Source organism: Myotis nattereri (genome assembly GCF_964212035.1).
Source record: "Myotis nattereri genome assembly, chromosome: 16".
NCBI classification, from domain to species: Eukaryota; Metazoa; Chordata; class Mammalia; order Chiroptera; family Vespertilionidae; genus Myotis; species Myotis nattereri.
Window position 1 is genome coordinate 23,832,753 of NC_138091.1, and position 13,754 is coordinate 23,846,506.

At 37.7% G+C, this 13,754-nt stretch overlaps 1 protein-coding gene across 2 annotated transcripts in view; it reads left to right on the plus strand.

Moving 5' to 3' along the window:
• Window positions 1–13,754, plus strand: part of SSH2 (slingshot protein phosphatase 2) — a 222,059-nt gene that overhangs the window by 175,613 nt on the left and 32,692 nt on the right. For both annotated transcript variants that reach the window (XM_081109555.1, XM_081109554.1), the window contains 4 exons: window positions 544–665; window positions 5,523–5,591; window positions 6,351–6,416; window positions 10,059–10,253. In XM_081109555.1, coding sequence (XP_080965681.1) covers window positions 544–665; window positions 5,523–5,591; window positions 6,351–6,416; window positions 10,059–10,253 — 452 coding nt within the window. The remainder of the gene's footprint in view (window positions 1–543; window positions 666–5,522; window positions 5,592–6,350; window positions 6,417–10,058; window positions 10,254–13,754) is intronic.

Consider the following 13,754-nt stretch of genomic DNA (forward strand, 5'->3'; position numbering starts at 1 on the left):
ACAATAAAAAAACTTTATGATAAAAAATAATATAAGCTTCAATTGTTATTGAAACTAAAGAAATTTTCTAGTATATAATCTATAAGAATTCAGTAGAGCAACTCCTCTTAGGTATTAATAGTTTGCTTTGTATTATAATTGTTTATGGGACTTGGATCTGAGTCCTGTGTTCCCATTCATACAGCCTCACATTTCCCTCTTCAATCTTTAGAACATAACCTGGTAATTGTTATTATTATAAATTGTGCTAATTGCAAACATTTATTCAGCATTTATTTACTGTATGCCAAGCACTGTGCTGTACACGCATTATTTTATTATCAAAACCCAATAGGATAGGTATTATTTCTCCCTGCAATTAATTTAGTAACATTTATAGGTTTTATAGTTAATACATGAGCTGCTATTTGAATGTGGGTCTTCTAACTACTGGCTTTGCTATCTCCCTAAGTATGTTTTAAGGTGCTGATGTAAAAAAGGTTGAGTGATCTAAAAATTGACCTTCTAAATTTCATAATTTCTTTGTTGTCTGTTAACCTCCAGGCTGTAAGACTAGAAAGTACTTACCAGAATCGAACACGTTATATGGTAGTGGTTTCAACCAATGGTAGACAAGACACTGAAGAAAGCATCGTTCTAGGAATGGATTTCTCTTCTAATGACAGGTATGGTATCACAAAAGGAGGATGAGAAGACTCCTTTTAAATAACCTATTCCAGTTGTCTTTTGAATTATCACAAAAACATGCAGTGCTACTCTTAAAGTTAAATGCCTAAACCTAGAGAACACAAAAATATCTTAGTCACACAGTCTTGAGAGATGAAAATGTTTAATGAATGTCTTTGGTAATGTGTTTCTAATTTACACTATTCGTTACCTTCCTCTCCTCTTTAGGTGGAGATGATTTTAACTTGTATCTCCAGGAGGGGTGAGGGGAGGAGCTGTCCTTTCTTTGCAATCGTCTTTAAGCAGTAATGACTTGCTTTAGTGATACTGTACCAGTGAGTCCTAGGTTCAAAGAGAGCCCACTTTAACTCCATTCTCTTGTATTTATTCATGGCTTTACACCTTGCTTTTACCAAATGTTTTGCTTCCTTTTTCCTTAAACTCAAAGCAGAAACTTTTATAATCATGCACCTTTGACTTTAGTGGCACTTTGCGTCCTATGATTAGAGATATCAGACATGACACAAAACGTGGCTTTATTGTCTCTCTAAGGTTTGCTGCTTTTCTTTTTATTTTCCCACTCTTTCTGGAGAGACCTTGGGAAGGCTGTGGAATGTGACTGCTAAGCAGATCTCTGCGCTCTAGATAGCAAGCCTCAGGAAATCCTGCCAGATGTCTCAAAGCATTGACTTCCTGGCTCAGGACTGGAATGGAACTGTGGAGAAGCGAGGGGTGTGACCCAGGCCTGGGAGAATTTAGCCACAAAGAGAAGAGGAGACTGGGAGTGATTCTACTTGTTTTAATGTGGGCCTGGGGGTTACATTGTCACAGTAAAGTTTCCCAAACTAGTGTTTACCTGCGCTTGTAGTGGCAGTCAGCCTGAAAATGATTTGTGGGTTCACAGGATCAAAGGTGAGAGTTGTTACCTTGTACACCACTTACAGCCTTTAATTGTGTGCTCCGAAATTACGCAAGTTTGTAAGCCACATTTAGGAAGCTGTTCCTCCTGCATGGTTTTAACCTCTGGTGTTAGCTAAGCAACAGACCTTTCAGTAAACATTTATCCTCTAAGATCACCAACCTTGCCTACATTCATTAGTATTTTAAGACCTATGATTTGGGTTTTTATCTCTCTAGATCTGTATTGTCCAGTATGGTAGCTACTAACCAAACATGACTATCTAAATTAAATAAAATTAAAATTTCAGTTCCCAGTTACAACTAGCCACATTTCAAGTCCTCTAGCTATATGTGGCTACCATGTTGGACGGGACATGTGTAGAGAGCATTTCCATCATTGCAGAAAGTTCAGTTGGACAGCGCTGCTCCGGATCTTATTTCCTTTGCTTCTTTCATCCTGACTCCTCCTTTGGAACCCCCCTAAAACAGGCACTGGGGCTGCATGGAAACCTCACTTGGGCCTTCCCCTAGAGCAGTGGTTCTCAACCTTCTGGCCCTTTAATACAGTTCCTCATGTTGTGGTGACCCCCAATTTCATTGTTACAAATTGAACATAGTTAAAGCATAGTGATTAATCACAAAAACAATATGTAATTATATATGCATTTTCCGATGGTCTTAGGCGACCCCTGTGAAAGGGTTGTTCGACCCCCAAAGGGGTCGCGACCCACAGGTTGAGCACCGCTGCCCTAGAGAGAGAAGGCAACAAATTCAGATTCTCCTGACTCAGAGTGTAAGAAATAAGATGTCTGTTATCTCTTTTACTTTGTCCTAAACATTCCAAAAAAACCAGACTGCTTATTAATACAGCTGCCCAGTATTTTATCCTCAGTGAACTGCATCTATCTTCAGTAATAGTCCTGCCTGAATCAAGCCTAGCAAAAGAAAATTTTAGTTTATGGAAAACAAAATACGATATGAAAAGCTATAAAAATTGGTTTTCATTGTGTTTGATAAACTTGGTGTTATGAATTTCCATATATCCTCTGAATTAGCCACTTGGACAGTAAGAGAAGTGCTGCCTACTTGAGAACAGTAGTGCTCAGGTAATCTAATATCATGTTTATCTAATTGCTGTTGAAGGAATGTGTATCATTTTGTATCTGACAATAGAAAAAGTTAATGTTTCAGAACAGTATTAAACCAAAGTAAAATGCAGATTGCTTATGACACCCTCTTCCCAAGTAGTTCTCAAGATATATTACAGCACTTCTTTTAGCCTACTAAAAGTTCTTTGAATACTGTGGCATATTTAAGTAATAAATATTTTAATACACAGCATAATCTTGGTTTCCAAATTGCATTGGATATATTTCAAGGTTATAAAACATGATAGCTTTATTGTGTTGTTTTATTTTATTTTTATTTTGTAGTCCCAACACCTTGAAATGTTTGGTACAGGTAGGCTCAATGAATTGTTGGCCCTAGCCAGTTTTGCTCACTGGATAGAGTGTCGGCCTGAGGACTGAGGGGTCCCGGGTTCAATTCCAGTTAAGGACATTTATCTCAGTTGCAAGCTCCCCAGCTCTGGTTGGAGTGAGTGTGAAAGGCAACCAATTGATGTGTCTCTCTCACATCGATGTTTCTTTTTCTCTCTCTCTCTCTCTCTTCCCCCCTCCCTTCCACTCTCTCTTAAAATAAATGGAAAAATATACTTGTGTGAGGATTAGCAATAAATAAATAATTGAATAAGTGCATATCTAATAAAATAACTATAATAGAGAAAAATCTCATGATTCAAGGTAAACTGAATAAAAATATAGATGTGCTTAATTCAGGCCTCTCTTTCCTTTTGTATGAAAAAGCTATCTTTCTTACTATAAAAAAGCATTCTAACCTGAATACAAGCTGAAAACATGATGTTTAGTTTCTACATATCATGGTCATTTGTCCAAAATTTTAACTAGTGTCTGGTCACAAGCTCATCTTCTGTATCTTCTTCTATAGTTGCTTAATTTCTAGATTTGTCAAATTATAGTTGTTGCTAGGAACTGGCTAAGTACTCACCAAAAATAAAAACAAAAAACCTAAAAATAATGGCACTCCACCTTGGGAAATGATTTTCTAAACAAATTTCCCTTGCACTCATTAACTTAAAAAATAGTGGTGGAGCTGTCTTCCTCCCTCCCAGACTCCGGGAGGATAACTGTGTATCTGCAGTTCCGGGCTAGAGTTTCAATGCAGATAAGCAGTTTTAATCTTGACTTGAATCTTTTGAACTCTGGAACCACTGGTGGACCTTGAGAACACAGGCCAGCAAGTGCCGTGGAAATCATTAGACACAGCTCAACTAGGGCATGGCCTTCGTTAGCACTGCAGTGACTCCAGCAGTTAAAGCGTGGTAGTCCTTGTGTTGTTTTTAATACATTTTCGTAATATTCCCTTCCCCCAAAATCACTTTCAGCTGTAGTAGAGCACCCACTACAGATTCACACTCAACATTTGTTTTACATATCAGTACACTAATATATATGTTTCACCTTAAATATTTTAGATTTGCATGATAACCCTATGAGGCTGGGTCTTGTTACCTGCATATCAAGATGAAGAAATTAAGGCTGAGAAGCGTGGTTAAATAAGTTGTCAAAAGGAATTGAAGTACTGAAGGAGAGTAAATCCAGATCTTTCAGCATAGTATAATTGCTCAATAAATAGTAGTTATTGCACATTTTTTAGTGTGTTACCTAATTTAATTTTCAAAACAGCCCAGTGAAGATGGTATTTCTATCCCAGCTTTACAGATGAGGAAACCAGATCACAAAGCAATGAAATTGTTTGCCTACGATTTTATATACAGTTAGTGCAAGAGCTCAGGTTCCAGAGACCAAATGGCTCCAGAGCTTTTGCTCTTTTTTTAAAAATCTTCACCCAAGGATATTTTTCCATTGATTTTTAGAGAGAGAGGGAGAGACAGAGAGAAACACCGATATGAGAGAGACACATTAATTGGTTGCCTCCTACATGCCCCTGACCAGGGCCGGGAGCCTGCGACCAAGGTACGTGCCCTTGACCAGAATTGAACCCGGGACCCTTCAGTCCGCAGGCTGATGCTCTATTCACTGAGCCAAACTGGCTAGGGCGAGAGCTTGTGCTTTTAACCATACTTCACTGTTTTACCTCCCACATCCAAGGTTCTTTCTCCTATACCTGATACTTTTCTAGATATATTGGTGGGGAGAAGGCATAGGAGCCTTTGGGAAACTGGATGGAACGGGGGAAGTGGTTTATGGCAGGCTTAGGGAGAAAAGGTAGCAGAGATCTGGGGTAGATTACAGTTGTCCAGAGAAATGGTATGATAGAGCACACAATTGGGAGTCTTGGGCTTCCTGTCTCTACCTGTTAACTTTCCTCCCCTGTGTGATTTAAATAATATTGTAATACACCATTCCAGGGCTACCCTGTTCGTTGTTGGCATTCCTATTCACTCTGCATGTCAGCAGTGCTAGTTCAGTGCATAGTCACAAAGCACTGTTGCATTTATTTAAGTTGGGTCTCTTGTCCCTCTTAATGTCATCACAAGCCATTGACAGTTACTTTTTTGAATATTTTAATTCCCTTTCCCATTTAGACTATTTAGTGTATTCTGGGGTTCAAAAGATGTATGTAAACCTCAGAATTAAAATTGAATGAATGACATAGTCAGAGGTCTTCAGCAGCCAGCAGTGGTTTCTGTCATTAGAAATAATTCTTGAAGTTGAGTTGGGTTCTGTGACTTTGGGCTGAGACCTGCCATCCCAAGTCCGCAGCAGTCACCTGGAGTTTTTAGACAGTGGCCGTTTGCAAGACAGTAATTCAGGGAGCTCAGTCATGTTTTCTTTGTTAAATATTTAAGGACTAAACAGAACGCTGCCTGGAATAAGAGAGAGTGACTTGTGGACCTGCTTCTTGTCTTGCAGTAGCACTTGTACCATGGGCCTAGTCCTGCCTCTCTGGAGTGACACCCTAATTCATTTGGATGGTGATGGGTAAGAGCTTTCCCTTTTTATCTTCCTACAGAAAGCCATGGGGTGGGGTTCCCATCTTACTACCCATTCATTCAGCTGAATGGGAGGCCCACTGTGCCCATGACATGAATTGTCATGTCAGCAGCTCAATGAGTCCTTTTAAACTCCTGTTTTGTGAAGTGGAGTAAAAATGCAACTTGCCAAGGCCTCTCACTTCTGTTCTTCTAGGCTGACTATGGTGAGAATCCAAACAAAGAGGAAGTAGTTTGTTGGCTCCCTCTTTAATCTGAGCAAGTGGGACTGTTGCAATGTTCTCCCAGAGGATGATATGTTCTGTTTCAAATAGCCTCTTGCTGCCTCTGCCAGCTGTCAGCCTACAGTGTAACCCCTTTTCTGTGCCAGTTCCTTCCAGTGACCTTCCACCCCTACCCCTGGTGTTTTTAGAATGTGTCCCCAAGAGACCAAGATGTTTGCTCCAGTTTATAAAACAGGGCCAGGTTTGCTACATACCCATAAGATTTCCAAATAGAAATATACAGCTGAACAGTTTGTCCTTAGCTACAGCAGGAAAACTATGTAATTCCCTAATTCCAACGTGGGAGTCCATTCATTCTGCTAAGTACATAAAAGTAGACAATTTGTTGAAGCTTTTCAGTCATGTCCTATACTCTATTCTACATGAAGTGCCTGAGCCAGTAGCCTGGGAAGCAGCCTTGAAAACGCACAACTGAAATAACCCACTCTCATTTGTGGATTTTTGTCTTATTCTTTTTTCCTTAGAGGGTTCAGCGTATCAACAGATAACAGAATCCACATATTCAAACCTGTATCTGTGCAGGCAATGTGGTAAGAATTTTAATATCTCTATGAAAGTTTTTTAATGTGTTAGTAGAGCAGTATTTTGTGAGAAGTATTTGAAATGATACAATTCTCTCTGAAAATGCTGATCTGTTTGTGTATATAGAATTTTGTGTGATCTGTTTGTGTAGCCATTATAGTTAAAGATGACTTAGAAGTTTAATTTTCAAAATATCACAATGGAAAGCCTTGAACATTGGTGAACAAATAATATTTAGAGGTGTTTTTAGACTCTGAAAAATACTTAATGAATCAGATAGTCAGTCAGAACTGAATTTTATTGACTAAGTTAGTGGCAATCTAGTGCCAGGTCTAAATATCACACTACTACTGTGCATTAGCTTTCAGTTTCTTAAGGTAATCAGGGATAGCATTGATGGAGTTACCTTATAGATAGAAAAGCTTCATTTAAATTGCTGGTAATTGTTTGTCAAACTATTTGCATAATGCAAATAAAGCCTAGAAAAAATTGTAGCTGATAATAACCATCAGCTGGTATATTGACACTTTCAGCTTACTTACTGTATGTCAGGCATTGTGCCTAGCGCTTTACATGGATTACATATAATCATTACATAAGCTCCCCAAAAGAGTAGTATTAGCTCCTTGTTATGGATGAGAAAACAGGTTTTAGAGGGGTTGCATAACTGGTCTTCAAGTATCTCTTATATTTAAACAAAATAAACTCTTACTCTCTTTTTGTTTCTAGGTTATCCAAAAACAAAACAAAACAAAAAAAAAAACGATCAAATATATCTAAGGAATGATGTCTGTCCCCCAGTCAGGAATTTGAATTTTAGGTCCTCATTCAGTTGCCTGTTTTGTAGTAGAAGTCCTCGTGAGGAACAGAATGGACAGGATGAAAGCCAAACAAGAAATAAAGGAGCCTGTAAAAGACTCCAGGGAGATCATTTACTCCTGAATAACATGATTGATAGGCTTGAGGTGGGTGGGGTCCTAAAACAGTCAGCTGAACAATTAACAGTCTTATCGTTTCATGGAGTAATTGAAGCAGGACAGAGTTTCAGGTCATGTGTTGAGACCAGATTTTTAGATTTAGGGCATATTTCACAAATAAATTTCTCATGGAAAACTTATGACTGCCTTTGACTCAGGCTCAGTTAAAGGCAACTCACCTATGTATTCCCAGGTACCAAGTAAAACAAAACAGCATAAGTTCATAAGTGACAGTTATATTTTGGGGAGAAGTACAAAGCATTGTTAATTTTTTAAACAGTGAAGTTTCAGCAGTAACCTTATTTCAAGTCTTGATGTTCTAAAGCAGACTGACTAGTCCTAGCTCTGTTAGCTTCCTGCAGAATAAACTTTTTTGGTGTACCACACAGGGAGAAGTAAACTGAAAGTCACAGGAAAAAAAAAAAAAAAAGATGTGTGTTTCAAAGCAGCATTTAGACCAGGTGTTTCCTATACAGGAAGATAGTTAGTGCAGCCTCCCACTACTGTAGGCAGCTGCAGTATCTGAGGTGGCTAAGCTTGAGTGTATGTTAGGGCACTTGTGCCAGGCGCTTGTGGCATATGCTTTTGAAGCATGTATTTTCCGGATGAAGAAAACATGCACTGAATGTCCTGTGCTTTACACTAAGCTGGCTTTTCCTTTGAATCTGCATAATGAAACTGAAAATCACTGAGAATTCTCTGAGTTTGATTTAATTCTCTGAGAATTTGCTTACTTTAAATAATAGAAAAGCATTTTTTAAAGATTCCACAACCTTGTTTTTAAGGAAAAGTCTGTTTTCCTGATAAAAATATACTGGTATGTGCTTTTTTTCTTATCAAATTGGTAATGGTATTTTTAAATTAACATTATACAGGGTTGACAAGGACTCATGGAACAGATATTGTTATATGTTACTGATGGGAGAATAAACTGGAACAGCCTTTCTGGAGAATGATTTGCGAATATGCCTTATCATTTTGCATGCCCTTTGAACTAGTAATTCTATTTCTAAGAATGTATCCTAAGGTAATCATCATGGGCGTGTACAAAAATTTCAACTATAAGAATGTTTGTCAGTGTTCTAATAGGAAAAAATAGAAAACAATTCAAATATCTGAAAAATAGGAATCAGTTAAATTATGATATGTCCATGTTGCTAAGTATGAAACCATTGAAAAGTATCTAATTGAAGAATATTTATTGACATAGAAAGATGTTGATGATGAAGTATAAAATAAAAGAACAGGTTGAAATAGTATGCAGAATATGGTCATATATTTATTGTAGATCTATGCATAGACAAAAAGACTGGAAAAATCTCTACTGAAACCTTACCAATCGTTATTTTTGGGCCATTAGATTACAGTGCCTAAAAGAATGCCTAGTTCATAATTGGAGCACAGTTAGTATTTGTTAAATGAAATGCTTTATTAGCTATACATTTCCGCCTTTTACAAGATATTTCTACCTTTCACCTGAGGTTCCTAAATTTTCCAAAATGAGCATGGATCACTTTTATTATGAGGAAAAAACAAATTAAAATGCATTTTTAAGAAAAAGGTATACCCCTGGCTGGGTAGCTTAGTTGGTTAGAGCATCGTCGTCCCAATAAGCCAAGGTTGTGAGTCCCATCTCCAGTCAGGGCACATACAAGAAGCAACCAATTAATGCATAAATAAGTGGAACAATAAATAGATGTTTCCCTCTCTCTCTCCTTCCTCTCCCTCTCCCACTCCGTCCCTCCACCCAACCCTTTCCCTTCTAAAATCTGTTTGTTTTTTAAAGATGGAAATTGATTGGCCACAAAATTCTCTCATACTGTTCTTTTCTCTTAGGAAAGACATTGGTTTATAGCTTAATAAGACACATTTCATTCAACAAATATAACTGTGCTTCATCTATGAACTAGGCATTCTTTTAAACACTTGAGATACATCAGTAAACAAAACATAAAAAGATCCCTGCTGTTGTGTAACTAACTTTCTAGAATATCTGGCTTTAGTTTTCCTAAGCGTATAACCAAAAAGGTACTTTTCAGTTTTGTTTACTCTTCTTGGGTTCCTGAGTTCAGAGTCAGAGATTTAATTAGTCTAAGAATAGCCAGAGCTGTTCTTAGAAAGTAGCTCAAGTGTATGAATAAATGGTTTAAAGAAATTTGGAGACTAAGGCAGAAAGAATTTTAAACGTCATTAGATCAGTGCTGCCTGGACATTCAAGAACATATCCTAAAAGTTTAGGGACATTTATCTGTGATCTTTGTGGTGCTTCCAAGAATGATAGAGAATGTATGCTGTAACATGATTCTGTGCCAAGGAAAACATCTTTAGTTGTCTGGTGACACAGCATAGCCACAGCATGACTGCAACTATGGGGTCATGAGTTTCACAGGTACCTGGACCTGTTTTTTACTGTTGAGTTGTCAGTTCTCCTGTTTCCCTTTACCCCCACCTTAATATTGCTCTATATCTTTCAGCATGAACTGTCTAGTCAAGTGTTATGATCAGATAATTACTATAATCAGAATCAGAGAATCTTGAATTCCAGGGAGTAAATTCTCCAGAGACCAAATTCTATAGGATTTAAAAATTGGAAGAGATTGAACTACACATAGATTATTGGCCTTTTGATACCTCCATAATTCTACAGTGCTCCTTTCCCTGCATATCTTTCAGGTCTGCACTACAGAGTTTACACAAGGCTTGTGAAGTGGCCAGAATGCATAACTACTACCCGGGCAGCCTGTTTCTCACCTGGGTGAGTTATTATGAGAGCCACATCAACTCAGATCAATCATCAGTCAACGAATGGAATGCCATGCAAGATGTACAGTCCCACCGGCCTGACTCTCCAGCTCTCTTCACTGACATGTAAGTCAGTTGCTAAGGATCATGGAAGTCCTCTCTGTTGTGCTCTAGGACGCCACAAGCAACTGTTCCTCCCTAATCTCTCTTCTTGGGGAATTAGTCATACCCAGCAATATTAGTCATTGTCTACACTACACAACTGCTACATAAAGAACCCTGTTCTTTCTGTTGTCTGCAAAGGCCTGAGGAGTTTCACTCCTGGGCACAATATAGTCTCCATAGAAAAGAACTGAAATATCATAAAATCCCATTAATTCAGATTCCACTAATGTGAAATTCGAATTTAAAGGAGTTAAGCTAAAGTCTGCCTTTGCATTGTCTGTGAAAGAAATGTTTGATAAATAAATTAATGACAAAGAGAAGCTTTTAAAAGGATGTTTCCAATACTTAAGATGTTTCTATTCCCACTGGAGTGACTCAGTTGGTTGAGTGTAGTCCTACGCACTGAAAGGTTGCGAATTCAGTCCCTGGCTGGGGCACATACGGAAGGCAACCAATCCAGGTTTCTCTCTCACATTGATGTTTCTGTGTCTCTCTCACTCCCTTCCTCTCTCGAAGCATGTCCTTGGGTGAGGATTTTAAAAAAAAGTCAAGTAAAGATGTTTCTAGTCAATTAAAACTAATACTTAGGTTTCATGTTAATTCTAACCTGATATGTGTGCAGATTTTTTTTCAATATTTTATAATTTGTGTTAAGACCTTTGTCTTGTTAAGTCTGTCTCAGTGAGATTTTATTAAATCTTCCTGGTGTACTGTGAGTTAAATAAAGGCCTAAGGTGGAGCTGATGTTTATTTCCTCTTAGGTCTGTGTGTTGAAACTTATGTGACTATTTTAGAAATTTTTTTCACACTTAGTTCCTGCTTTGGAAATTAATCAGGATGTTTATTTTGCTCTGAGTTGATCTTTCTGCATTTCCAAGGTATTCTATAGCTGGGAAAGAAGAGTAGCTACTTACTACCTGACCTTCTAAACCTTCGTCTACAGATTCCTAAAGTAATACCAAAATAGTTCATGATTTTTTAAAAAAAGGCTTAATTCAGATAATATAATAAACTAGAGGCCCAATGCACGAATTTCTTCCTTGGGTAGGGTCCCTAGGGGCTGCGGGCTGCCAACCAGGACCTCCCTTCCCGAATTTGGCCAGCTGGCCCCGCCCCCTAGTCAAACTCCTGGTCGAGGGGACAATTTGCATATTAGGCTCTTATTATACAGGATGATTTTTACTGGAAAAGGTGAAATTTCCAAGAATTGTGTGAACAGAACAGTCAGAAAAACAATGGAAAGGATGTTATTGGTACTAGGACCTCTTTTTCATTAGCCTTAATCCTTTCAAGATCCCACAGTAACAAAAAAGGTAAGGGTTAGTTTGGCTTTCAGAATCTTGGGAAATGTTACTAATTTCTGACTTTACAGCTGGTTCATGGGTATCAGAGGAATGAATGTTGCATCTGACTCAAAAATGGACATTCTGAACCAGACTTAAATGAAAGAGAGAAAACCCTTCTTATTTTCATGATTTTATTAGAGGAAATTTGGAAATTAAAATACAAAAGAGGAAAATGAAATTGCCCATAATTTCTCTACATTCCCAAACAAAAAAAATAATGTGAAATGTACTTCCTGGCACCTGGTAGAAGCTCATTAAATATTAGTTCTTGGTATGTACAATATAGCCCCAGTTTTAAGATAATTTAATAAACAAATGTTTATCTGTTCATAGAAAAAGATTGAAAGCTATCAGTCACCGTATTTTAATAACGATTGTCTCTGATAGAAGGATTTTCAGTGGTTTTTATTTTCTTGTGTTTGTATGTATTTTCTGAATTTTTCTCCAGTGAAATTGAGAAAGTGTATTTGTCTTGTAATGCTTTTTCCATTTCCTCCCTAAGTTGACCAGAAAAAATTTTTTTAAATTTGCTGAAAACACAGGGAGAATGTGTGCCAAATTAACTTAAATGCTCTGTGAATAAAGTTTATATTTTAAAATCCAAGGAAGGGGAAGAAGGGAACATACCTGAATGGTGCCTCCAGTTTAGGTCAAGTGCTATGCCAGGCACTTCATAAAGGTGTCTCATTTAATCCTCATAAAACCTCATGAGGCAGATATTGTTACTTTCCTTATTTTATATAAAAGGAAAGAGGTTCAGAGAAAGGAAGAAACTTGTTCAAGTTCACACCACTACTAAGCAGCAGGACTAAAATTAAAACCTACATGTGTCTGCTCCCAAACCACTCTGCCTCATGCAAGTGTGAAGGAGTTGGATAAAGATTGCTAAACTAGGGAATCTAAACCATGCACAAAGATGCTAAACTTTGTTTTTTACCAATATTTCTCTTTAATAGAAGACTGAAGTGTGTAACTCTCCACCATTATCATTGTCTAGGGAAAATGGTGGGGAACATGATGAAGAATTTTAGTCCTAGTCAATTCAGGAAGGCTGAGGGGCTGACTGACAAGGTATAATTATTAGCTATATTCTGCAGGGTTCATGAAAAACTAAAAGCCCAAGTGGCAGGGAGCCCCAAGGTTGTGGGGTCAGAACATCCATCTTTGGAGATTACTAAAGCTATTTTTGCAGCCAGTGATAAGACTGTAGGCAGCAAGGGTAGGCAGGATGCCTAAAGGCTTAGTCCATTTCCATCTCCAAATAAGGAGGCACAGAGCAGATACCTTTCTTGAGTAGGTAGAAAGGGAAAGAGGAGACAGAAAGTCCTCTCTGTCAGCCTCACTCAAATTCTGCATAATATGAAATAATGCATTTTGAGAGAAGCATCCGGTTACATTGAACCAATATCTGTCTGGTAATTTGAGAATCAGCTTCCTAATTTGATTTCATATTAAAGTTCCAAGGGTAATTTTATTTTTAAAAGAATCAGAAGACTAAGGGAAGCAACATAATCCTGCAGGTAGAGTGTTAAGCTGGGCTAACAGTTCTGGTTCTCTTGCCAGTGTATGTGATCATTAGCATGTCATTTAACCCTTCAGCTTTTTATTTCCTTTATCTGTAAAATGGGGATAACCATTTCACAGTGATATTGTGAGAGCTTTTGTGAAAAGGAAAGAATTTTGAGTGGAAATATTCCAGGTAGTTAATCCTTGAAACCCATTTTGGAAGCAAATTTGCCTCATTAAAGAAGGCAGAAATCACTCTTGCCTCTTTCCTGTTTTCTAAAACCATAGCAATGAATGAATGACAAACATTAGGTGGCATTTTATGCAACAGAAGACCCAGTTCCATAGTGGGTCACATCACTGGCCTACCCAGCTCAGCAAGTGGTACTCAGGGGTACTTGATGAGAAAATGTGGATTATGGTCCTCCATTAAAGTTTACACTCAGTGTAGCTTATTTGCCTTTATTCCTTCATGGATCTATATATGTGAATATATTTAAGGGCTTTTAGACATGTACAACCTCTTCAAGTAATAATTTCTACATTTACATTCTGAAAAGAAATTTTTAAAAATATTGTTCTCTTTTGGCCATTTCTCCCTAGTATAAAT